This window comes from Piliocolobus tephrosceles, chromosome 16, assembly GCF_002776525.5.
Source record: "Piliocolobus tephrosceles isolate RC106 chromosome 16, ASM277652v3, whole genome shotgun sequence".
Taxonomy (NCBI): Eukaryota; Metazoa; Chordata; class Mammalia; order Primates; family Cercopithecidae; genus Piliocolobus; species Piliocolobus tephrosceles.
Window position 1 is genome coordinate 1,980,876 of NC_045449.1, and position 27,586 is coordinate 2,008,461.

The 27,586-nt window shown below is 46.6% G+C and overlaps 1 protein-coding gene across 6 annotated transcripts in view; it reads right to left on the reverse strand.

The window, feature by feature from the left end:
• SMG6 (SMG6 nonsense mediated mRNA decay factor) overlaps positions 1-27,586 on the reverse strand; it is a 246,956-nt gene that overhangs the window by 100,715 nt on the left and 118,655 nt on the right. For all 6 annotated transcript variants that reach the window (XM_026449601.2, XM_026449598.2, XM_026449600.2 and 3 more), the window contains one exon: positions 14,274-14,475. In XM_026449601.2, coding sequence (XP_026305386.1) covers positions 14,274-14,475 — 202 coding nt within the window. The remainder of the gene's footprint in view (positions 1-14,273; positions 14,476-27,586) is intronic.

Sequence of the window (27,586 nt, forward strand, 5' to 3'; positions counted from 1 at the left end):
TACAAAAACTACAAAAATTAGCCAGGTGTGGTGGCGTGCACCTGTAGTCCCAGTTATTCGGGAGGCTCAGGTGGAAGGATCCCTTGGACAACAGAGCAAGACCCCGTCTCACAAAAAGAAAAAAAAAAAGTCTGCTGTTCAAGACTACATTTAAAAAAAAAAAAAAAAAAAGGCAAACCAGTCACAGACCATGAGAAATATTCACAGGATGTATATTCAACAAGTATTTGTGTCCAGAATATGGACTCTTATAACTCAATAAGAAAACACCCCAATGTTTAAAAATGGCCAACAGATTAAAACATTTTCCAAACGAGGATATAAGAATTGTCAGTAAACTCATAAAAAGATGCTCATCATTATTCAGTAAAATGACTACTAAAACTATGGCCAGGGACAGTGGCTCATGCCTGTAATCCCAGCACTTTGGGAGGCTGAGGCGGGTGGATCATTTGAGGTCAGAAGTGAGACCAGTCTGGCGAACGTGGTGAAACCCCGTTTCTGCTAAAAATATGAAAGAAATTAGGTGGATGTGGTGGTACACTACAGCTGTAATCCCAGCTACTTGAGAGGGTGAGGTAGGAGAACTGCTTTAACCCAGAAGACGGAGGCTGCAGTGAGCTGAGATCATATCACTGCACTCCAGCGTGGGTGACAGTAAGACTGTCTCAAAAAACAAACAAACAAACAAACAAACAAAAAACCCTCGAAAACATAAAACCAAAATGAGATACTACTTCACACTTACTAGCACGGCTAAAACTATAAAGATTAGAAATACCAAGTGTTGGCAAGAATGTGAAGCAACTAGAACGCTCATACATTGCTAGTGGGAGTATAAAAGGGTGCAATCACTTCAGAAAAGTTTGGCAGCTTCTTTTAAAGTTACGTATATACTTATGACTAAGCAATTCTACTCCTGGATATTTATCCAAGAGAAATGAAAACATATGACCACAAAAAGACCTGTACATTAATGTTCACAGCATCTTTTTCATAACCCCTCCAAAATAAAAAGAGCCAAAATATCTATCAACTAGTGAATGGATAAACTGTGATATATCCATATAATGGAATATTACTCATCAATAAATGATGGAAAAAATATAATGCACAATATGGGTGAAACTCAGACGTTATGCTGAGTGACAAAACAAAGACATGAGTATATACTGTATGATTCGACGTATATGAAATTTTGTAACAGGCAAATCTAATCTATAGTGAGAATAGTTACATCAGTAGTTGCTTGGGGCAGGGAGTAGGATGGGGGATAGAAGCACTCAGGAACATTGTGTGAAGAAGGAAATATTCTATAACTTGATTGAGGTGGCCCTTACACAGAATATATAAACATTCTGTATCCTGACATGGGTATATATACATCCATATTCAAATGTATACATTTCATTGTATGTAAATATATATTAGCAAAAGTTGATTTATAAAAGTAAAGGTATTAACTATAAATTTATTTTTATTTTAATTAATTCTTTTGAGACACAGTCTCACTCTGTTGCCTGGGCTGGAGTGTACTGGCGCAATCTTGGCTCACTGCAGCCTCCGCCTCCCGGGTTCAAGTGATTCTTGTGCCTCAGCCTCCCGAGTAGCTGAGATTACAAGGTGCATCACCACACTTGGCTAATTTTTGTATTTTTAGCAGAGACAGGGTTTCACCATGTTGCCAGGGCTAGTCTCAAACACCTGACCTCTAGTGATCCGCCTGCCTCAGCCTCCCAAAGTGCTGGGATTATACGCGTGAGCCACCACACCTGGCCTTAAATTGTTTTGAATGTCTAAAATTATGGGCTGGGTGCAGTGGCTCATGCCTGTAATCCCAGCACTTTAGGAAGCCGAGGCAGGAGGATCACCTAAGCCCAGGAGTTCAAGGCCAGCCCAGGCAACATAGTGGGACCCCGTTTCCAAAGAAAATTGAAAAATTAGCCAGGTGTGATGGCATGCGCCTACAGTCCCCAGCTACTCAAGGGACTGAGGTGGGAGGATTGTTTGAGCCCAGGAAGTCAAGGCTGCAGTGAGCCATGATCGTATCACTGCCCTCCATCCTGGGCAACAGGGCAAGACCCTGTCTCAAAAACATAAATAAAATAAAAGTAAATACAACTATGAAAAAAAAAATTAAACTTTGAAGTTAAAATATACATTCTTTTACATATATGAGATTATATTAGTAAAGAAAACTAAAAAGAGTGAGACAGAAAGTACCCAGGCTGAAGTTTAAATCAATGTTTACATTCTCCTAACCAATTTTAATTTTATATTTACTATAATTTATTATATTACATTACATTTATATAGTTTTATATCTATTAAGTCTTGAGACAAAGGTTGTAGGTATGTATGTAGGTAGTTAGGAAGGCTAGGCAGGCAGGCATGCTCACATAACTGATCCTTAATTTTTTTTTCCTGAGATGGAGTTTTGCTCTGGTTGCCCAGGCTGGAGTGCAGTGGTGTGATCTCAGCTCACCACAGGCAACCTCTGCCTCCTGGGTTCAAGCAATTCTGCCTCAGCCTCATGAGTAGCTGGGATTACAGGCATGCGCCACCAAACCTGGCTATTTTGTGCTTTTAGTAGAGATAGGGTTTCATCATGCTGGCCAGGCTGATCTCGAACTCCCGACGTCGGGTTGATCTGCCTGCCTTGGCCTCCCAAAGTGTTGGGATTACAGGCATGAGCCACCACGTCCGGCCTTTTTTTTTGAGACAGAGTCTCACACTGTCACCCGGGCTGGAGTGCAGTGGCGTGATCTTGGCTCACTAATCTTCAGGTTTTTATATACCAGTTATCATCATCAGTCAGTGTTCATTTACAAGCAATCTTGCCTCCAAAGTTTGGAATCTCTGGTCCTTAGATGTTGCGCTGCCACTACGCTCATATTTTTGCCCTTGAACACACCTCCTAAAGGATGTAGATAAGACTATGTATATTTAGTACCACTCAGAGCACTCTCAAGTCTCAAGGATTTGTCTTAAAAAAAAAAAAATCGTATTCTCTCTTCAAAGACTCAAATTCTAGACTTTGAATCCAGGGCATTCCAAGATTTGAAGAATATTCAATCCAGAGGGAAAGATGTGGTAAATTCAGTCTGAGCATTCTATTCCACTCACATGAACTTTTCCTTCTTTGTTTATCCTCAGGAACTATTCTAAGTTGCTTTAGATACCTATGAAAAAATAGCGAGGGAGGTCTAAGAAGGAGAAACTATCTCAAAGGGTAAGAACAAAAGACTTATGTGTAAGGTTGCCTGAGATGGCATCGTTTACAAAACAGATATAAGTCACTAACTTCCTATAAAATGTCTAATGATTAAGGACTAAACAAATATTATAATATATTCATACAATATTGTGCAGCTCCTAAATTCATGTTATAGGTAAACATGGAAATATATACTTATTGCTAAGTAAACAAAGTATATTACAAAACAAGACATATAGTTTGATTCTATTTCAGTTAAAAAGCAAAAATCGGCCAGGCGTGCTGGCTCACGCCTGTAATCCCAGCACTTTGGGAGGCCGAGGCAGTTGGATCACGAGGTCAGGAGATCGAGACCATCCTGGTTAACATGGTGATACTCCGTCTATACTAAAAATACAAAAAAATTAGCCGGTCATTGGTGGTAGGCGCCTATAGTCCCAGCTACTACTCGGGAGGCTGAGGCAGGAGAATGGTGCAAACCCGGGAGGCAGAGCTTGCAGTGAGCCCAGATTGCGCCACTGCACTCCAGCCTGGGCAACAGAGTGAGACTCAGTCTCAAAAAAGAAAACAAAAAAAAAAGAAAAAGGCAAAAATCAGTGCTGGACGTGGTGGTTTGCACCTGCAATCCCAGTTATTCAGGAAGCTGAGGCGGGAATATTGCTTGAAGCCAGGAGTTCAAGACCAGCCTGGGGAACACAGCTGAGATCCCGTCTCTAATAAACAAACAAACAAGCAAAAAACTTCACTTATATCCAGTCATCCATCTACCTATCATCCATCCTTCTAGGTTGGAACATATGGAGCAACATGGAACAAGAAACAGTAGTTATCTCTGGGTAGCAGATCAAGAAAATATTTTCTTTTCCATATTGCTAATCATGATTTTCTCTCTTTTTTTTTTTTTGAGAAAGGGTTTCCCTTTGTGGCCCAGGCTGGAGTGCAGCGGTGCAATCTAGGCTCAGTACAACCTCTGCCTCCTTGGCTCAAGTGATCCTCCCACCTCAGCCTCTCAAGTATCTGGGACTACAGATGCACACCACCACACCTGACTGATTTTATTTTTTATAGAGACAAGGTCTCATTATATTGCCCAGGCTGGTCTTAAACTCCTGGGCTCAAGTGATCCTCCTGCCTCAGCCTCGCAAAGTACCGGGATTACAGGTGTGAACCAACATGCCTGGCTGCTAACATTGATTTTTTAAAAAACATTTCTAAGTGAAAATTTATTTTATAATACAAAGATTATTTTATTTGCTTTTTAGACAGGGTCTTGCTCTGTTACTCAGGCTGGAATGCAGTGGTAGGATCACAGCTCACTACAACCTTGACCTCCCGGGCTCAAGTGATCCACCCACCTCAACCTCTCAAGTAGCTAAGACCACAGGTGTAAGCCACCAAGCCCGGCTGATTTTTTAAATTTTTAGTAGAGATGCTGTGTTGCCCAGGCTGATCTCGAACTCCTGGACTCAAGTGATCCTTCCACCTTGGCCTCCCAAAGTGCTGTGATTACAGGTGTTAGCCTCCATGCCAGGCACCAAACCTTCATTTTGTTTGATTCTGGTATGCAGATATGGGATTGATTTTTGTACAATGACTTTATATCCAGCAACTTTGCTACATTTACTTATTATTAGAATAATTCTAATAATTTATCCTTTTTGGGGATTTTCTAAATGTATCATGTTATTATCTACAAATAAAAACAGCTTTATTTTTTCCCTCCCAATAGTCTTATAAATACTTCATTTTTTTTGTTCATGTCTTACTGTACTGACTAGGCCCAACACAGACTGAATGGAAATGGTAACTCATCGCCCTTATCTTATTCTGCTTCTTGAGCTGCTTGCTTGGTAGTTATGCAGTTGCTTACTCTGTGAGAAGACTGAGGCGGGCAGATCACTTGAGGTCAGGAGTTTGAGACCAGCCTGGCCAACAGGGTGAAACCCCATCTCTACTAAGAATACAAAAATTAGCTGGGTGTAGTGGCAGGTGCTTGTAGTCCCAACTACTGAAGAGGCTGAGGCAGGAGAATCGCTTGAACCCAGGAGACAGAGGTTGCAGTGAGCCGAGATCACACTACTGCACTCCAGTCTGGGTGACAGAGAAAAACTCTGTCTCAGAAAACGACGACAACATGACAGGGTGAAACCCTATTGTACTAAAAGTACAAAAAATACAAAAACTTAGCCAGAGCCGGGCACAGTGGCTCACACCTGTAATCCCAGCACTTTGGGAGGCTGAGGTGGAGGTAGGCGAATCACTTGAGGTCAGGAGTTCAAGACCAGCCTGGCCAACAAGGTGAAACCCCATCTCTACTAAAAATACAAAAATTAGCCAGGCATGGTGGCAGGTGCTTGTACTCCCAGCTACTCAAGAGGCTGAGGCAGGAGACTCGCTTAATCCCGGGAGACGGAGGTTGCAGTGAGCCGAGATCACGCTACTGCACTCCAGCCTGGGAGACAGAGCAAAACTCTGTCTCAGAAAACAACAACGACAATGACAACAACAACAAGACTTAGCTGGACGTGGTGGCATGCACTTGTAATCCCAGCTATTAGGGAGCCTGAGGCAGGATCATCACTCGAACCCAGGAGGCAGAGGTTGCAGTGTGCTGAGATTATGCCACTGCACTCCAGCCTGAGTGACAGACGAAGAGAGTGAGACTCCCCATCTCAAAGAAAGACAAACAAAAAAACCCAGCCGGGCGCAGTGGCTCATGCCTGTGATCCCAGCACTTTGGGAGGCTGAGGTGGGTGGACCACCTGAGGTCAGGAGTTTGAGATCAGCCTGGCCAACATGGCAAAACCCCATCTCTACTAAAAACACAAAAATTAGCCGGGCGTGAAGACACGTGCCTGTAGTCCCAGCAACTCTGGAGGTTGAGGCAGGAAAATCACTTGAACCTGGGAGGCAGAGGTTGCAGTGAGCCAAGACTGAGCCACTGCACTCCAGCCTGGATGACAGAGCAAAACTCTATCTCAAAAAAAGAAAGAAAAAAAAAAAACACCTTAATGACATCTGCAAAAGTCTTTTTGTCATGTAAGGTAACACGTAACAGGTTTCAGAGATAGAAGACATAAACCTCTTTGGGGAGGGGGCGTTACTTTGCCTACCACAAAGGGTGAGGACAGCTCATTAGGTAGACGCAGACCACCACTTGGAAGCTTTCCCACTGCTATAAATCAGTACCACTCGCAATGATTCAGCAGTTCAGAGAGGTCTAAGGTAAATTCCCATACTAAACAGAAAGTGGCCCAATGACAGAATTTCTTCTTCACATGGTAGGCCAAAGCTCCAAGAAGGTGACAGGACGTTGCAGTATCATTTATATGAAAGAGACTGAAAAAAAACCTGAAAACTAGACATGAGCAACTAGCTCTGATATAGGAGCTCCACTGTATACAGAACAGAACACGTAGAAAATAAATTCATTGATTGACATTGCATAACACTTGGTCCTCTTCCCACTCCCTTGAGGTCAATGACTTGCTAATACAGGTTATTCTTTATCCAAAATGCCTGGGACCACAAGTGTTTCAGATTTTGGAATACTGCATTTTATACTTACTGGCTGAGCATCCCTAATTGGAAAATCTGAAATCAAGCTTTGGATTTGAGAGTCTTTTGTATTTCAGATTTTTGGACTAGGGATATTCAATGTGTACAAACTCTATACTTGAGCGAGGGATTTCAGCTATGATCTGTGGGCACACTCTGGGAGGCCAAGGCGGGAGGGTTGCTTGAGCTCAGGAGTTTGAGACCAGCCTGGGCAACACAGTGAGGCCTTGTCTCTAATAAAAAAGTAAAAACAGGCCGGGCGCGGTGGCTCAAGCCTGTTAATTCCAGCACTTTGGGAGGCCGAGATGGGTGGATCACGAGGTCAGGAGATCGAGACCATCCTGGCTAACACGGTGAAACCCCGTCTCTACTAAAAAAATACAAAAAACTAGCCGGGCGAGGTGGCGGGCGCCTGTAGTCCCAGCTACTCGGGAGGCTGAGGCAGGAGAATGGCGTGAACCCGGGAGGCGGAGCTAGCAGTCAGCTGAGATCCGGCCACTGCACTCCAGCCCAGGCGACAGAGCGAGACTCCGTCTCAAAAAAAAAAAAAAAAGTAAAAACAATTAGCCAGGTGAGGTGAGGGGCGCCTGTAGTCCCAGCTACTCAGGAGGCTGAGGCAGGAGGGTCGCCTGAACCCAGGAGGTGGAGACTGCAACGAGCTATGGTCACACCACTGCATTCCATCCTAGGTGACTGAGACCCCGTCTCAAAAACACAAAGAAACAAACAAAATGGACGGGCGCGGTGACTCACGCCTGGAATCCCAGCACTTTGGGAGGCCCAGGAGGGCGGATCATGAGGTCAGGAGATCGAGATCATCCTGGCTAACACGGTGAAACCCTGTCCCTACTAAAAATACAAAAAATTAGCCGGGCGTGGGGGTGGGCGCCTGTGGTCCCAGCTACTCGGGAGGCTGAGGCAGGAGAATGGTGTGAACCCGGGAGGCGGAGCTTGCAGTGAGCCGAGACTCCGCCACTGCACTCCAGTCTGGGCCACAGAGCGAGACTCCGCCTCAAAAAAAAAAAAAATTTTCCAATTAGGGATGCCTGTGGTCCCAGCTACTCGGGAGGCTGAGGCCAGAGAATCACTTGAACCTATTAGGTGGAGGATGCAGTGAGCCGGGGTCATGCTACTGCACTCCAGCTTGGGAGACAGAGTCAGACTCCACCTCCAAGAAAAAAAAAATACTGCAGACAAAGAAGGTATCCAGTGAGAATCTACCTAATCTGTTTGAAGCAAGTATCTTTCTTTGTTCAAACAAATGTAAGTGACAAGCATCAAGCTGTAGAAACTAAAGCTGAGGTGCAAGAAAAAATCTGTCCCTCAGGCTGGAGTATGGTGGCACAATCACAGCTCACTGCAGCCTAGACTGCCAGGACTGAAGCAGTTCTTCCACCTCAGCCTCCTGATTAGCTGGAACTACAGGTGTAATATCATCAACCCTGGCTAATTTTTATATTTTCTGTAGGGACAAGTTTTTGCCATGTTTCCCAGGCTGGTCTCAAACTCCTGGGCTCAAGTAATCTGTCTGCCTTGGCTTCCCAAAGTGCTGGGATGACAGGCATGGGCCACCGCTCCCGACCTTCAACTGAATTCTTCAAATTATAGACTCTGTGAAGTATGCTAAATGAAGAATGAAAAAGCAAAGACAGATATAACGGGACTGAGGCCGGGCATGGTGGCTCATGCCTGTAATCCCAGCACTCTGGGAGGCTGAGGCCGGCAGATCACCTTGAGGTCAGGAGTTAGAGACCAACCTGGCCAACATAGCAAAACCCTGTCTCTACTAAAAACACAAAAAATTAGCCACGTGTGGCAGCACATGCCCCTGTAATCCCAGCTATTCGGGGGGCTGAGGCAAGAGAATCACTTGAACCTGGGAGGCAGAGGGGGTGCAGTGAGCCGAGATCGCACGACCGTATTCCAGCCTGGGTGACACAGTGGGACTCCATCTCAAAAAAAAAAAAAAAAAGATATAAAGGGACTGACTAAAAGACAGACAAAAAATAAAGGTTGTCAGATACAACGTAAGAGAACAAATAATGCAACAGCAGACTTAAAACCTGAACTAGAACTAGTAAAGAGTAGAATAAATGCTATAAAAATATATAGAGAGGACAAACTTGAGAAATCTTCCCAGAATGCAGAAGAAAAGCAAAAACCGATCAAAGTGACGACAGAAAAAGTGACACACAGGACAAAGAATGGAGCTCTAACACAACAGCAGAGCAGAGATTACTGAAGAAAAGAATGGAACAAAGAGAGTATTTGCACTCAGAGGCATATAAGGTGAAAACTTTTCTGGTTCAAAGACACAATGATAACATCAATGCCAAATCAGCGCTCTTGAAGCAATGCCTTCACTTGCATACTACCAGCTCAACAAAACTCAAGAACTCCTCAAATTCACTGATGCTGCCATTCACATCTTCACATATGGCACAGACTCTCTCTCAAACTAGGAAGATAGTTGCCTTACGTGTCTGGATCTCCCAGGCGGTGTTGGCAATGCGTGTTTAGTAAATATCTGCGGAATAAGCATCAGGGCAGGACGAAACATGAGACTAATCTCGACCAGTAATAAAACTGCTCACATTGCTGCCACAGACGAGCACCTGAGATATGTTTTACGTTTCCTAGTAATGAACCCTAGAAGCTGGAGGAAATGTTTATATTTTTCAAATTTCTTTTTTATTTTTTTCAGATGGGGTCTTGTTCTGAGACCCAGGCTGGAGCGCAGTGGCATAATCATAATGAGCCTCGAACCCCTACACTTAAAAAATTCTCCCGCCTCAGGCTCCTGAGTAGCTGGGCCTACAGGTGCTTGCCACCACATCTGGCTATGTTTAAACTTGTATGTTTAAACTTGTTTGTTTAAACTTGTTTAAAACAGGGCCTCACTATGTCACCCAGGTTGGTTTAGAGATCCTGGCCTCAAGTGCTCCTCCCACTTTCGCCTTCTAGAATATTGGGATTACTGGTGTGAGCCACCATGCCTGGCCCTTTTGCAGATTTTTCTTTTTTTTTTTAATTTTTATTTATATATTTTTTGAGACAGAGTCTCGCTCTGTCACCCAGGCTGGAGTACAGTGGCACAATCTCAGCTCACTGGAACTCCGCCTCCTGGGCTCAAGCAATTCTCATGCCTCAGCCTCCCAAGTAGCTGGGATTACAGGTGTGCACCACCATGCCTGGCTAATTTAGTAGAGACGGGGTTTCACTGTGTTGGCCAGGCTGGTCTCAAACTCCTAGGCTCAAGTGATCCGCCCACTTCAGCCTCCCAAAGTGTTGGGATTACAGGCGTGAGCCACCATGCTAGGCCCCCTTTTGCAGATTTCTAAAAGGTCAAGAGTTCCTAAATATTCCCTGACACATCCACGCTAATCTCCTAGGTTGGCCACGGAGATGAACCATACGAGCTTATCATCATTCTTTTCTCTTGAGCTTCAGTATCCTCTTTTACAAAATTTGAAGGGGGTGGCTCACGCCTACAATCCCACCACTTGAGGAGGCCGAGTGACTGGAGCCTAGGAGTTCGAGATCAGCGTGGGCAAGATGGTGAGGTCCCGTCTCCATTTTTTGTTTTTTTTGAGATGGAGTCTTGCTCTGCCACCCTAGCTGGAGTGCAGCGGGACGAACTTGGCTCACTGCAACCTCCGCCTCCTGGGTTCAAGCAATTCTCCTGTCTTGGCCTCCCAAGTAGCTGGGATTACAGGGCCCACCACCACACCTGGCTAATTTTTGTATTTTTAGTAGAGACAGCGTTTCACAATGTTGGCCAGGCTGGTCTCAAACTCCTGACCTCGTGCTCCACCTGCCTCGGCCTCCCAAAGTGCTGGGATTACAGGCGTGAGCACCATGCCTGGTCAAAACATTTTTTATTATTTTTAAATCAGCCAGGCATGGTGGCACATGCCTGTAGTCCCAGCTACTCAAAATAAAAAAAATTTAGTTGGTCATGGTGGCGCACCTGTAATCCCAGTTACCTGGGAGCCTGAGGCAACAGAATTGCTTGAATCTGGGAGACAGAGGTCCCACCAGGGCGGGAGGACGGCTTGTACGCAGGAATCTGAAGTGGCAGTGAGTTATGATAATGCCACTGACTCCAGCCTGGGTGACAAAGTGAGACCCATCTCTTAAAAAAAAAAAAAGGAGGTAATAATACTTCCATGGCAGGCTTATTTAGAGAACTTAATGAAATACTGTACAGAAGTACCTAGCTCAGAGACTGATACATGATAGATACTCAGGAGACGTGATTTTCCCCTGCCGTGGGTGGGGAACAATAAAGCAGAGTACCACTTTATATGATTATATTATGTGGCCAGGGAAGCTCTCTTTACCAAGGTGACAGTAGGGAGTGCGAGAGGCACACAGCCGAGTACAGCATGTTCCCAGTTAGGAAAAGAGCAGCTGCAAAGACCCTGAGGCACGAGTGCCTGGTTTGTTTGAGGAACAACAAGGATGTCAGTGTGACTAGAGCACACTGGGTTGAAGGACAGCAGGACGACCTGAGGTCAGAGAGCTTGGGAGTGGGATGGAGGTGGGGTTAGATCAAATGGAGGGCACTGTAGGCCATTGTTAAAACTTTGGCCTCTACTCTAAGTGACAGGAGCAACCATCAGAAGGTTTTGAACTAAGAAATGACATGATCTTACTGATATTTTAAAAACAGACTGGAGAGTAGAAGGGGAAAGGAACCAGAGCAACCAGTCAGAAGGCATTTCAGAGAACTGAATCAGGGTGCAGTGGGAAGACAGAATTGTACCTGTATGTGTTTTGAAGGTAAAGAAGACAGTAAAGAAGACATTAACTGTTAATGGATTAGATGTGGAAGTGTGAGAAAGAAGTGCCAAGAATAACCCCAAGCATTTTGACATGAGCCACCCAAAAATCAAAGCTGCCATTAACCAAGATGGGAAAGGGTAAAGGAAGACCAGGATGGTGGGTAGCGGGTGGGGCAGGATTCAGGAGTGTGGATTTGGACATGTCAGGTTTGACATACCTGTTTCACTGTCCTTGAAGTGGAGACCTACCTTAGTCTCACTGACCGCAACTGCCACCTAGGTAGCCTGTGGATCACTACACAGGCTGAGGGCTGGTGTGCTGGCTCTGTGCTCTCCTTGAGCCAGAACACATACGTGGTATCTGACACTAGAGCTAGGAGAGCTGATGAAGATAGGGTGTGGGAAGAGTCTGAAGCTGGTTAGTACTTCTACTCAGCACCTGTCCCACACTAAAAGACAGCTTCAATAGCCAACTCGCAAAAGCATCCACTGGAATCAAGACAACCTTGTGATCACAAAAGAAGAGTTATGAGGACCCTCTGGCCCAAGCCACGTCATCCAGTCTCTCTTCTAACTCAACATCTCCCACACGTATAAAACAACTTGTTAGCTGTCCTCAGCCTCACATACTACAAATCCCCATTATTTGCCCATTCTGAGACTAGAAGAGCAGAATTTCACTCTAAGTTTTTGTTGGAAAGGCATAAAACAAGTATTCCTCTTGGGAAAGAGGGGTTCTCTGATTCCCAAGATACAGTAGCCATTAAATGCATCCAAAGAGTATGAGTTTTTGATATATCAATGCCCAGAACCTTAATCTACTTACAGCAATTTAACCAAAGGGAATATATGCTCAAATTCTGCTACAAGAAACTGATTCACTGTTTATAACTGTAAAAGAATTGGGAACATTCTCTTGATTCAATAAAGCAAAGATGGGTTAAAGAAATCTTGGAATATAAAAGAATTCTGGGTAACTATAAAAAATGATTCCATATAAGAATATATTAAAAAATGAGGAAAAAAGTAGATTACAAATACTATATACAGCTGGGCATGTTAGCTCACACCTATAATCCTAGCACTCTGGGAGGCTGACGCAGGTAAATCGCTTGAGCTCAGGAGTTTGATACCAGCCTGGCAACATGGCGAAACTCCATCTCTATTCAAAAATACAAATATTAGCTAGGTATGGAGGTGGGTGCCTGTAGTCCTAGCTATGCGGGAGGCTGAGACAGGAGGATTGCTTGAGCCTGGGAGGCAGAGGTTGCAGTGAGCTGAGATTGTGCCACCACACTCCAGCCTGGGCAACAGAGTGAGACCCTATCTAAAAAAAAAAAAAATTAAAAACAAATAGTATATATTAATATTAATATAACCTCCAGTTTTACTGAAAAGAGTGTGTGTGTGTGTGTGTATACTAGAAATTAAATATGATTATATATGATCAGCAAAATAAAAGTGCTCTTACTTCTGGGTAGAAAGAAGGATTACGGATAATTTTTCTTCTTTTTATTTGTGTGTGTTTTCCAAATTTCCTACGGTGAACAAATACTCTTTTATACTAAAACTGTTTGTTTGTTTGTTTGTTTGTTTTTAGAGACAGGCTTCTCATGTTGCCTGGGATGGTCTCAAACTCCTGGGCTCAAGTGATCCTCCCGTCTCCGCCTCTCAAAGTGCTGGGATTAAAGGTGTGAGCCACTGCAACAGGCCAAGATTTTATATTCTATATAAAGTCTCTCACATTTGTGGTTCATGTTTGGAACTTATACTTTTTTTTTTTTTTAACATCTCCCTATGTCCCTAGTATATACTTCATCTAGGTCAAAAGACTTCCCCCTGAGAAGACATTTGTGGAACCTCCCCGAAGGCCTGTCCCCCAAGGGACGTGATGCTCACTGCTCTGCAGAGAAGTCAGTCACAGGGTCCTCCTGCCTCCACACAGCACTTCGCTCCCGAGCTCGGTGGCTATTACGTCCCTAGCCTAGTAATTGTTACTACACGTGGGAAAGGTGAGGCCGACTGGACTACCCTACTCTTTACCTGGCTGAAAACCCAATTGTTAAGCAGAGACTAAGAGCTCCACAGTCCCCATCAGCAACAGGGAATCGGCTTTGTTTTCTATAAACAGACAGGCAAGAAAAACGTTCAGGTTAAAACACAGTCCTCAGAGGAAGGAAAATAGAAACCAGGCAGCGGGGAATGCTTCATATTCCTACAAGTTTTTTTTTTTCTAAGTTAACACATGGTGTCTGCTTCTCTCTAGTCACCTATTTATCACTCTCCTCCTTAGAGAAGGGAAAAAGCCCTGGCTGTTTTCCTAGTGCAGAGTTTTGTGGTGGGGCAGGGGGGGTGGGCGGGGGGTGGTGGAGGAAGGGGGGAGAAAGGAGGGTGCTTTGAGCATGATGCAAACCATTTGGAGCTGAGTGAGAGCACTGCCAACACAAGCTGCACTATTTAAACAAGTGAGGAAATGATCGTATATACAACATGCCAGCGAGCACACACACACACCAAAGGAAGTCGAGAGGGCTTTTTTTTTTCAGGACACAGAGCTGGATGTCAGCGGCTAAAAGGTCGATATTTTCCCTTAACACCCTTCTCAATGACTTAATCATGTTCCATTTGCACAGAAAACTTCCCAAGAATAAAAAAGTCTGGAGAATTAAGAGGAGGGGCAAATGGGGAGGGATGTTTGGCCTGGGGCTGACCTTATCCGAGGTTTTCTCCACGTAGCAGGGGTCCTGAGGGGCAGCCAGCAAGGGGACAAAGCCCGAGAGAAGCCGATCCTCTTCCAGGATGAGAAGGGTGAGGTCATCATCCGGGTCCTTGTACAGTGGCACCTCAGACTGATTCACTGCAGTCAGTATGTTACAGAAATCAGCCAGCGTCGACCACACATCCACAGCAACACTGTGAGAAATAAAGTAAGAAAAGAGCAGCTCTAAAGAGGAGCCAGTAAAAAAAAAGAATTCTCAGTACTTGCGAGCAGGGAAGTACTTGCAGCAAATGTTGTCTAGGCTGGCATCTGCCAGGAAATCATACCCCAAATGGTAGGAAACAAAACTGTGCCCAAGGCAGCAATCTAAGGTATGTGTATGTGGATCTACGCAAAGTGGAAATTGATTAGGGGGAGTTTGTAATCCTCACCAGAGAGGAAAAAGAATTTAGAGAATCAGTTGCCTAATGCAGGGTCCTGTCATCTTTCCAGACAGTGTGCCTGAGACGCTTACTCAAACACTCTAGACACCCAGTGCCTGAGGCTGCTCCCAGAATTCCCCACCGCTGTCCAGCCAAGTATATGCCATACAGACAGCAACTGAGCACCAGCCTCTCCTCCCCCAGCCACAGCCATGGCGGGTCTAGCCACAATACAGCAAGAGTCATGCAGGTTTTCCTCCTACAATGTTTTAGAAATCTCTTCCCTACATATAGGCAGGCAATCAACCAATCAATCAAACAAACAAAAACCTCATTCCTGGCCCATCAAGATCCTCACAGGAAGGTAAAGCCTCTTACACACTTCATTAGCGCTGTCTCAGCCATTCCATGCCTCTCCTTTCTCTCATGTGTGGAAGGTTAGCTACAGGGTGACCAACTATTCTGGTTTGTGTGGGACTGTCCCGGTTTTAGCACTGAACATCCCCAGAAACCTCCCAGTCCTGGGCAAACTGGGACGGCTGGCTGGCTGGCTTAACTGTGTATCACCAGGTCCTGGTTGAATCTGAGAAGAAACCTTGAAACTGTGAAGTTTGGCTCTCCCTAATTCAAATTTCAGGGTAGAATTATAAAAAAAGAGGTTCATTTCTCTGTCACCATCACTTGTCAAAAATCGACTGTGGGCCAGAGTCCTGCTTTGGTGGGTGCTGAGGATCCATAAGGCTTTTTTTTTTTTTTTTTTTTTTTTGCCTACCCAGGGATACTACAAATTGTGGTAAAGACATAGGGCCAGCCAAGACTCCAGACTTGGCTTTCTTCTCCAGGGAAGCACCTAACTAGGAGTCTGGAACAGACAGTATCCTATGGATGCTAAGTTTTACTCTTAAAGAAGAGAGATCCATAGGAGCAATACAAAGACAAGTTTCATAATTAGATTCACGAGCTAGAGTGGCAAGAGACAATATGTAAAGACAGCTGTAAGAATCATCCTGGGCTGGGTGTGGTGGGCCACGCCTGTAATCCCAGTACTTTGGGAACACGAGAAGGGAGGATCACTTGAGGCCAGGAGTTCAAGACCAGACTGGGCAACACAGTGAGACCCTCTCACTAAAAACAACCAAAAAGAATCATCCTGGAATCTCCCCAGTGGAGTTACTGCCTATGAGTCCTACTAGGGAGGGGTCTCAGATCTAAGCGATTTGTTTCTCTTGGAGACTGAGAATCTTTGGGAGATGGCAGAAAAGAAAGCATTCAAGGCACATGCCACTGAAGGTGACAGTGGGGAAGAAAGTCGAACAGAGAGATGGGAACTCCCTGACTGGCTCCAGGTGGAAGGAGGCTGCACTGGTTTATTTACTGTAATCATTGCACTAGGAAAAGGCAATGAAATGAAACATCTTGTTTTCAAGAGTATCCTGGGAACCAGGCAGAACACAGCCCCATTAATCACACAACGGCACATAATCAACACACGTGTACTGCAGAAGTAACTCGCTTCACAGGCTTTACCCAGGAAAAAGAACATGTTTGGGAAGAATCACCGGAGGGACGAGTTTTCTAAAGCCTCTCTCGGCGCAGACACCGACAACCAGACTCATTCACAAAGCTCCATCTTTTGGCTCAGCCGGGTTTGGCTGTCAGAAATGTTTAAATATGGAAAAAAATAAACAGTTGCAACACGTTTCTGTGCAGAGATCTGCCTGAGCTCCTTTGTGATGTAATGGGAAACGCGGCATTCAGGCTACCAGCTGTAGAATAAACAGAACTTCGAGGGTTAAAAGGAACTGAACTTTCCACGACCCCATCTGCAGAGAAGAAAATAATAAGAGGAATGATGCACTGCCCCACAGCCCTGATAGTTTATCCTCCGGTCCCGGCTGCAGAGACAAGCACCGGATGTGATAGGACTGCTCAGGGCCGCCTCCGAGGTTAGTGCTGCCCATGGGAGACGCACAGGGAGGCTCTTCCAGTTCCCCGCTTCCTCCCCCAGTGCCCTGCTGGCCACTTGAGCCCACTGCCTGAGTCTGATCCCACAGCACTGGTGAGCTTTGGCCAACAGGCACTGCTCGGCTGCAGAGCAGCAATTTGGAAAATAAACAGGAAAGACGACAGTGAGAAGGAAGAAGGTGAAAAGTCTCCCAGCTGAAGTTTTGGCTTGGGGGCCCTGGTTGGTGCTGTGCAGGTCAAGGCTGCTGCAGGACATAGCTGGGGGTTGGGGGTGGTGTGGGCAGCAGCATCCACAGCCAGAGAGAGGCGGCCGAAAATTACCCACGGCTGCCACAGTGGGAGGCCCCACATCCCTCTCTCATCCTCCCACCCCTACCATCTTGGATCCAAGATGAAGAAATATGTGGTACCATGTGGTTCTCATTACCATGCTCTCCTGTCCCCTAAGGCTCAGATAAACCAAAACTGACTCCTCCCAGAGACTGCTGGCCACCACTAGGGACCCCTGCCCACATATGCCTTTTTGCCCATTACCACCCACCTTGTACCAAAACCTTAGGACTCACTGCAAAAATAAGGTGGCTGAGAATCCCTACCTCAACGTTGATTTGTAAGACAGCAGCTGATGCCAAAAGACGTAGGGAGTGCCCAGAGTTCCCAACTCAGAAATATAAAGAAAAGTGGTCCAAGAGCCAAGCTAGACTGTGCAGAACCCAGGAAATACACAAAGTCTTCAATGAGAGGTCATTTCTGCTCTGGTTAATTCCGATTGGTCTTGTACTCTGGTTGTGAGTAGCTGCCTTCTTCTGGTGTTTCAGTGGGATCACCCAAACTCAGTTCACATTCATGTCGTCAGTTATCTCCTTTCATCGAACACCACAGACAGGAACACAACTACCCAGAGACCCATGGGCTACACAGTGACTCTCTACAGGAGTGGAGGGAGTGTCAGGAAACTCAAAGGAAGAGGTGCTTTGAAAAACCAGGTGAGATGTCTGAATTCAAAAGTTAAGATATTTGCAAAAGGATGAGGTAATTCCTGGAAGCTGGGCAACATCACCTCAGCTTACCCCAATCAGGCCTCTGGGCTGGGAGGTCAGTTCTGTGGGTGAACATAGGATTTCCTGTCTGTAGAAGGAGAAAAGCTTAACGTTTTCCTGCTTTAATTCCTCATCCCAACCAGGAGCACCTTCTAACCTTCACCCAACAGCAGCAGTCCTTGGACCCTATGGATTCAAGGTTGGCCTGGGCCAAGGAGCCAAAAGTCAAATTCGGGTGGGGTGAGGATCTGTGAAGAGCTGCCACTCTTTTGGAAATGCTTGGGAAATAACTTCCCAAAAGGTTTCCCAAATAATCTCAAACAACTTTTGATTCTAAATGGACCCTCTAGAGTGCTGTGGGCTCAGGCAGGTCCTTCTGGTTTGTTCTGGTTCAATGTACATTTTAGGGATATTCCCAGAGCCCACAATATCCCACTAAAGTTAGGGTGGATTCTTCCCCAAACAGACACAAAGCAGCCAGAGAATATGAAACTGGGTCCAATGAGCCTGCTTATGGCTCCCAGAATGAAGGCCAGGGAGTCTCTCAGCAGCTGTGATGTGATTAGTGAGCAGGGATCAGCAGTTGCAAGGTGACCCACTGGCCCAACCCCACAGAACACACCACACACCAGGACAGCAGACCCCTGGCTGGAGTCTGAAAGCCAGACCCTAGTTTGGGACAAACCAGCAGTGACTAGTTACAAGTACGCACTCAGAACCAAGGCTCACTTGCTTCCCTACAGACATGCATTCACTTAGTCCACCAGGAAAGGAAAAAAATAAGAGTTAATTTACTTTTTATTGCCTCAGAATTCCAAGGTTTAATGTATCTGTCAGTTTGAGTGCAGTGCAGCTGCTGGCCGATACAATGCAGCCCAGGCCAGCCCAGGTGACTGGGGAAACACATTTCACAGAAACAAACCAACACACACTCCTGCCCTGGCTGGTTGTTTGGGGGATATTGACTCGGGGAATCAGATTAACCCTTCAGGCTGAGGTGAGTTCTGCAAATAGCTATAGAAAGGCAGCTGAAGTCCAGGGAACTGAGAAGCCCTGCTCTCAGAGGGGCCATGGATTTCTGTGTGCCTAAAATTTTGCTTTTCTCACAGGAGAGGTTATCCAACTGCAGCATCCTCTGACAGATTAAGGAATGCCAGGTGAGACACGTTACACTACAATAATCTATCTTCTTGCCCAGAGCTCAGAAAGGGACTCTGCCAGCTTCATAGGGAAGGGGTCAGGCAGGACTTTTTCTGAAAGCTCCACTGGGGCAGGACTGAGAGGAGGAGAGAGTCTGAAAGGAGTGGAGCACTAACGCCTGACCGAGACTCAGTCCATCTTTCTGGCAAGTCTAAGGAGGACGAAGCACTCACACACTCCTTCATATTTTACTGGGGGAACAAGCTGACTGGTGATTAATATCAAGTACAATGACCCCACGTTACAAGCCTGCTGGGGCCTGTGGAGGTGGCCATTTCCTGTGTAATACCAGCTTGTTTAAACACTAACATTCAAACTCCACAGCTGCAGAACAAACCCGGAAAGAGTTGAGTGAGAAGAAGCCGTGCATTGTGTTTCAGAGCTATGGAAGATCAGAGAAGCAGTACAGATGGGAAACAAGTTGGGTCTTCTGGTTCCTGGAGTGAGGAGATCTGGAAATACAGCCAAGATGGCACAGAAGCTAGGCACAAGGACGCCGAAAAAGAGGACAACCATGTGGTACAGACACAAAGACAAGACAAACGGCTGTAACAAGAGAACCACACCTAAGACATGCAATATGTGCTTTTTCAAACTGTTTCCCTGTGGGCCATTACATCCTAGCCTACAACTCTCCACATAGGGGTCAGAGGCTAACATAAGACCACTGTTGCCCTGGAGAACTTCTCACTCCACTGGAGAAAACTGCGGGAAGTCAGCAGCTAACAGCAGAAATGGACTTGAATCCCGTAAGTCTGGCAGAGTTATAAGAATAAGACCTGGGCTTGAAATGGCTCAGCACGCCTCTTGGAAAGTTAAGATGTCATGCCAACTCTGTATGCAGCAGCTAAGGATTTGATTCTGGTACCTCAGTGCTAGGGAGCTCAATAGGCCCAGGGTTGGGGTGCAGACGGGGAGAATTCTATGCAGCTCCTGGAGATTTCTAGCAACAATGTATCATCTAGATGCCACATGATACAAAGAAGAGACAAAGGTATCAAAGGTCACTATTCCAGGAGTTAAGATAGGAGCAGCAAGATACCATCCTCTAAGAATAAGATGTTTACTGGGTGACGACCACTACAGAGTATAAGGCCGGGCGCGGTGGCTCAAGCCTGTAATCCCAGCACTTTGGGAGGCCGAGACGGGCGGATCACGAGGTCAGGAGATCAAGACCATCCTGGCTAACACGGTGAAACCCTGTCTCTACTAAAAATACAAAAAGTAGCCGGGCGAGGTGGCGGGCGCCTGTAGTCCCAGCTACTCGGGAGGCTGAGTCAGGAGAATGGCGTAAACCCAGGAGGCGAGCTTGCAGTGAGCTGAGATCCGGCCACTGCACTCCAGTCCGGGCGACAGAGCGAGACTCCGCCTCAAAAAAAAAAAAAAAAGACTTAGGTGAAGATAATCCCTTCTATCTTTCTCGTTTATACCAACAAGTCAACTTGGGCCTTTGGGAGAGTACTCACCCTAAATCAATTTTTCCCAAAAGGGCAAATCAAATTCTGAAGCTTAGTCATCCTGCCCTACTGCAAGAATATAAACCTCTCCATGTTCTAAGCAGGGCAGCTGGAACCCTATGACCAGCAATAGGTCACAGTAACCTCATTCCAGGATTTCTCAAGTATCAGACCACCTCTACCATCCACTGCCCCCAACATGTATGGGGTCGGTGCCTTATTTGATTTCAGTTCTCCAAAGCTACACTCGTGTGCACAGCCTCTGTCGTACCGCTGTGGTGTGTGAAACCCATCAGCACTGTGTGTTTGGGAAAGAGCAGCCCCTAGGGGATACTGACATCTCCACGGCATGAGGGGAGCCCTCGGCGGCCTCCCTGGTGCGGATTCTCACGGTTCCTGCCTCTCCAAACTTTTAGCTGTAACCACTCCAACACGTCTTCTTAGCTTAGCACACACTGGACCCAAATAACCTCAGCTCAGAGCTGGAAAGTACTCTCCCTGGGGTCAGCTGCTGTACCCTGCTGGGGTCAGACTGGAGCCTTAGGCCAACGCCCCTTCCTCTCACAAGGAGTCCTATGGGAGGCGTGGGGAGGGGACAGGGGCTCCTGCCGTGGGAGAGATCACGTGTGCCCCACACTCAGCATTTGGAGGAAGAGGAACCCCCTGGTGCCAGGCTGCAGTGCTAACGCCCCAACCCGGAGCCAGGGAGACTGGGTGGGGAGCCAGGGTAGCAAAGGGGCTTCCCACAGTCACCACCACTTCCTTCAGGGAAGTGCTGATGGACTATTACTCAGTGACCTCCGAAAATGCCCTTTTGGGAAGACGTATTAAGCGTCCTTGAAGGGGTGCCGATTAGACTTGGGATTAGTTCTTATTTCAGAGCTGCCCTATGAAGGTGAGTGAACTAGCTGTTTTTAACTTGAGAATTTCTATCTCATCTACAGAGTCAACACATGGAAGCTCCCTGAGGAAGTCAGCTTACTGCATATGCCCTACGTATCTCTCTTTCTCCCTATGTGACAAGACCTCAGAGGGCTCCCTACGACCCTTCTCCACTGTGCTCTACAGACTATGGAAGATGAACCATGGAAAAGCAGCAAGTACAAGAATTTCTAGAGTTTTTTTTTTTAAACAGTACTCCAATCCAACAGTGTGATAAATGCATCCGAGCTACAATTAGGAAGATATATAGCATCAGAATGCGAAGGTCTGGGCAGCCTGGTGAAACGCGGGCTCTCCAGAGCCCCAGCTATGTTTCCCATTATGTAACCCTGGTCATGGGCAGACAGCCAGACTCCAAATGAAAAAGAGACTCTGGCTTGGCACTGGTTCTATTTTCCTATCCTCATTCGGGGTCAGCGCAGTGTCATACAGCTGCAGAGAAAGCTCTGGGGATTAAACCTGGGAAAGCCTCCAAGACTAGGACCTGGGTTCAAGTACCAGCTGAAAGCAATAAACCAACTGCCACAGCTGGGCTAGGTTTGGATGTTCTCAAAGTCCCCTGACTCTTTCACTTACTGAGAACTAGAGATCAGGATAAGTGAAGATTTGGCCTCGGCAGAGACTGAAATGAGGTAGGCTGTCCCACTGCCCTAGCCTTGCCAAAGGTCCTGGGATGCAAGGGGTCACTATGCTCAGGTTCATGAAGCCTGTAGCTCTACTACTCTATAGCACGACTTTGCTTGTGCTCACTTGCCGAAGGAAGTAGGGGTGCAGCTGCCTCTCCCTTCTCACCAGAGGCTTGGTGTGGAAGGGAACACAAACTCTGCTAGCAGATGGGGCAAGTAGATGGGCCCTCCAAACACAGCAGTCTGTTCTAAATAGACCAAGCACTCTACACCGACTTTCACAGTGGCCCCAGACCACTCTCCACATCCTGCTATAATCCTCTATACCAACAAACTCCTGGGATTACGAAGCCATTCTGTTATCATCCCTAACGGGTACAAACGGGAAATGAACTTGCTTCCATACATGCTGGCTCTAGCACACAGATCTAATAAGTGCCACAGTGACGGAAGGCACCCATGCCCAGCAATCCTGCCCTCCTCACTCTGCAGTGCCGGCAATACTCTCATCACCACCCTAAGTGTTCCACATGTGCCTGCTACTGTGGACTTGACTGGAAGGAAAAGGAGAGAACCAAGGAAACTAATGATGAACCCTGGAATTCCCCCCAGAGAGGGGAAGATGCTGTGCAATGATTCTCTAACTGCATAAGGAAAGAAGGTAACAATTAAAGACAGGGAGGGAATGAAGGAAGAGAGACGAAAGAAGGGTCCCACGTGCCAAGAGACCATTTGGAAGTGGGGTTTCTGGAGGAAAAGCAAAGGGAACTTCCTCTTTGTAGGAAAAACAGGCTCTCTCGTCACCTTAGGATCAGAGAAATGTATCTTTGCAAAGAAGAAACGCAGGCAAAGACCAATGAAAGCATGCCAAGAAAGGGCACTGAACAGCAGCCATTTCCTTCCTGCTCCCCCGAGAGCATTTCCAAACCCTTCAAAACGAAGAGCAGCAACAAGGACTTCACAAGCGTCAGGGGGGTTACAGTTTCGGCATCTACAGAACCACTGGGGTGTGTTATTCTCCATGACCTTAAAAGAAAAGCCTCTTCAATCTATAAGGTCGGTGGGCACAAGATAAAGTTTGAAACCCACAGAAGCACCATACCCTTGCCAATCTCTCAGAGTATTTACTCAGTGAGTACTAGGAAGCTACATGAGAATACGGGAAACAAAAGAAGGAAGGTGCAATTCTGATTCCACTTTTCCAGTCCTCTGATCTGAAGGCTCTGAGGTGGGACTACCCTCAGTGGTAGTCAGGCCAGGTTTGCTCTGTTGAACAGGGGCACCAGTCCTTAAATAGCCATGCCTTGGGGTCAGGCCCCAGGATAGCAAAGCCTCTCTTTCATGCTTAAACTTGCATTCCAGAGATAACCAGCTGCTGATCCTAACTGCAGAGAGAGAAAGAAAGAGAGCACAGGAGGAGACGTTTTTCTCTATTACACTGATCTCTCTAGCCCAGTCTGGCTTCATGAGACAGCAAGTGGTATCCACAGCTACAGTAATGTATTTGCTGGGCAATTAAATTCAATATACTATTTGGTCAGATTTGCTCTCCTCGTGAAGAAGTCTGAGAAGACTAAGCAAATATGACTCAAATGTCCCAACCCCCTCTGCCTCTCTGTAGCCCAGAATGTGAAGCCCAGCCGGGGATGGCTGTAGCTTGGACCACGTGCCTGCCTGTAGATTGAGCCCTTGCCCAAAGATGGGCAGCAGCTCAGAGCCGGCAACGAGCCATTTGCTGCAGCATCCAAAGAGAAAACAGACTCAGCATCTCAAGCAAATGAGACCCAGCACTTCCTGTGTGAGCTTTCCATTTCCTCAGCCAAACAAAAGCCAAAAAGGAGTGAGAGAGGGAGGAGGGATGAAAGGAGACATGCTGCGTGAGAGAGCTAGCAGACCTGTGGCCCAGGATCTGGGTAAACAGGGGCTGTGTGAATCCTATCTAAGGGACCTGTGGTTGTGAGGTGAGGCGACCCAGGGAAGGCCCAGGCTCCAGGAACACATGGTCTGCCTCCCCACCCTGAGAGTAAGGAAGGGACACTCAGTGACTCTTGTGCATGCTCAGAAGCAGTGGCTTAGATACTTGGAGAACTGAGTCCTTTCTTGGCATTTTCTTCCCAAAACTGCCAACTACCTAGTCCTCATTAGAGATTAATAGCCTGAAAAGTTTGAGGCCGTAGATGTTAACTCTTTGGGGATCACTGCTGAGAAATAGCTGTCCCCTAGCCAGCAGATCCATCAGTTCCTTTGTGTGGCCCCAGCTGCAAAGCTTGGAGCTCCAAGGCTTCAGCCTGGAGTGCATTTTGGAAACCTAGGAGGGCCCACAGATAGGATACAGAGAACTGTCCGATGCTGTGAGTGCTGTCCACACAGTGACAGAGCTAGAGGTGGGAAGGGCATGGGGAGACTGAGATTAATAACAGTCCAGAGGTGCATCCTGAGGCAAGGACAGGGAAAAAACTGAGAAAGAAAGGAAGAAGAATCAGACTACACAGTCTACACAGAAACTGCTGCCCAGAAATCTCTGCTTTACCTTCCCTCTGGAGGTCACCCATGAGTCTAGGAGACTCACAGAGCTGGTCCCCAAGTCAGACAAGCTCCCTTCCCTACTCCTCAAAAGTGCCCTCCACAGTAGCCAGGGTCTCCATAATCTATCCTCCAGCATTACTTCTCTCCAGAGAAGAACACTGGAGATGCTTGTTCTGAAACACACATAAATGCATAACACAGAGCATGAAGGAGCTTTGGTACAAAGCACCAGCCGAAGACCACACTCAGAGAATGTGGGGTAGGGGAAGAAAAGGAAGAGGGAAATGAGAAATGGCCGGGGTGAAACAGAAAAACAGAGATACTAAGGAAGAGTAGAGATAAGAAAGAGAGGCCCAGCACTGTGGGAGGCCGAGGCAGACTGCTTTAGTCCAGGAGATCAAGGCCAGCTTGGGCAACATGGCAAAGCCCCGTTTCTATTTTAAAAATATAAAAAATTAGCCAGGTGTGGTGGTGCACGCCTGTAGTCCCAGCTACTTGACAGACTGAGGTGGGAGAATCACCTGAGCCCAGGAGGTCGAGGCTGCAGCGAGCTGTGATTGTGCCAATGCACTCCAGCCTGGGTGACAGAGCGAGACCCTGGGAAAGGAAGGTAGAAAGGCAGGAAGGGAGGGAAGAAGGAAGGAAGGGAGGGAAGAAGGAAGGAAGGAAGGAAGGAAGGAAGGAAGGAAGGAGAGAGAGAGAAAGAAAGAAAGGAAGGAAGGAAGGAAGGAAGGAAGGAGGGAGGGAGGGAGGGAGGGAAAAATTAAAGTGAGCAGGAGGGAGAGATGAACAGTCAACAGGGCTGAACAGAGATGGAGCCTACACACACATACATGAAGATCCAATTGTACAAACATGAACACACATAGTGACACTAACACAAAGAAGAATGTGACACATGGAACATGGACAGAGATTGAAGTCAGCAAGCTTTTTCTGTAATGAGCTGGATTGCAAATATTCTAGGCCGTGTGAACCACACAGCCTGTGGCAACTACTCAACTCTGCTCTGTAATGTGAAATCAGCCATAGGCACAGTGTAAACAAATAAGCATGGTTATATTCCAATCAACTTTATGGACACTAAAATCTGACTTTTACACAATTTTCATGAGTCATGAAATAGTACTCGTTTGATTTTTTGTTTAACCATATAAAAATGTAAACCATTATTAGCTGTGGGCCATGGTATGCTGATCCCTGATACAGGCGGGTGCGCGCGCGCGCACACACACACACACACACACACACACACACACAGCAGAGGCAGACAAAAGCAGAGGCAAAGAGAAACACAGAGGCAGGCAGGCAGAGACAGGTGAGGACGGACAGAGAGACAGGGAGGTAGGTAAAAGGCAAGGCAGGCAGACACAAGAAGACCCACATACACAGAAATCCTCCCTCTAACAGAGAGATCCAGACTGGCACACAGAGACACGGTTACACACAAACATGGACATGAACACAGACATTCAGGAGCATATACTCACAGACACAGACATGAATGGGACCAAAGCAAACTCAGACTCACATGGACCCAGAATCAGAAAGATACATTGACTGGACACGCTGGCTCATGCCTGTAATCCCAGCACTTTTAGAGGCAGAGGCGGGTGGATTACTGGAGGGCAGGAGTTTTGAGACCAGCCTGACCAACATGGTGAAACCCCATCTCTACTAAACACAAAAAAATTAGCCAGGCCTGGTGGCTCACACCTGTAAGCCCAGCTACTTGGGAGGCTGAGGTGGGAGAATTGCTTGAACCCAGGAGGCGGAGGTTGCAGTGGGCCGTGATCATGCCACTGCATTCGAACCTGGGCAACAGAGCAAAACTCTGTCTGGGAAAGAAAAAAAAAAAAAAAAAAGGCCAGACGAGGTGGCTCGCACCTGCAATCCCAGCACTTTGGGAGGCCAAGGTGGGTGGATCACCTGAGGTCAGGAGTTTGAGACCAGCCTGGCCAACATGGTGAAATCTTGTCTCTTATACTAAAAACACAAAATTAGCTGGGTGTGGTGGTACATGCCTGTAGTCCCAGCTACTTGGGAGGCTGAAGCAGGAGAATTGCTTAAACATGACAGACCAAGGTTGCAGTAAGCTGAGGTTGCACCATTATACTCCAGCCTGGGCAGCACGGTGGTTCACGCCTATAATCCCAGCACTTTGGGAGGCCGAGGTGAGTGGATCGCCTGAGGTCAAGAGCTTGAGACCAGCCTGGCCAATGTGGTGAAACCCCATCTCTATTAAAAATACAAAAACTAGCCGGGCGTGGTGGCAGATGCCTGTAATCCCAGCGACTCGGGAGGCTGAGGTAGGAGAATAGCTTGAATCCAGGAGACGGAGGTCACAGTGAGCCAAGATTGTGCCACTGCACTCCAGCCTGGGCGACAGAGCGGGACTCCATCTCAAAAAAAAAAAAAAAGACAGCTATAGATGTGGACACAGAGACATGGAAACACAGAAAGAGACCTCCATGGGGACACATGAACCCCATACAAAGACATATATACTCAAGGATATACAGACACAAACAGGTATAGGCACAAATACAGACACAGAGATATAGACACCCCACATGAACACAAACGGATAACACACGTGGCCACAGTTGGATGGATGCACATGGACACATAAACACAGACAGACATGGATAGGCACACCGAAACACCCCTAGACAGGCCCCCAGAGGCAGACACACAGAACTTTGCATTCAGACACAGACACTAAGACACACACAGACTTACAGACACACAGACAAATGGACCTAGACAAGCACAGAGTCGGACACAACCCAGACACAGATATAGACAAAGATAAAAGAAGTAACCATATAGGGTTGCACAACACTCTGTAAATGTAATTTATGTCACTGAACTTAGAAATGGTTAACATGGCAAATGTTATATATATTTATCTCCACAACTAAAAAAAAGAAAAAGGCATACAAACACATAAACTGATCTACGTAAATACATCCAGGCAGACACACAGACTCCAACACCTGCCCCCCGCCCCCAATATACAAATGCTCTGTCCCATACACAAATGCTCTGAGAGATGCCACAATGACACACAAAGACAGGGGGTGAGGGCAGGGGCATGGTGAGAAGATGGAGACGAGGGCAGGGG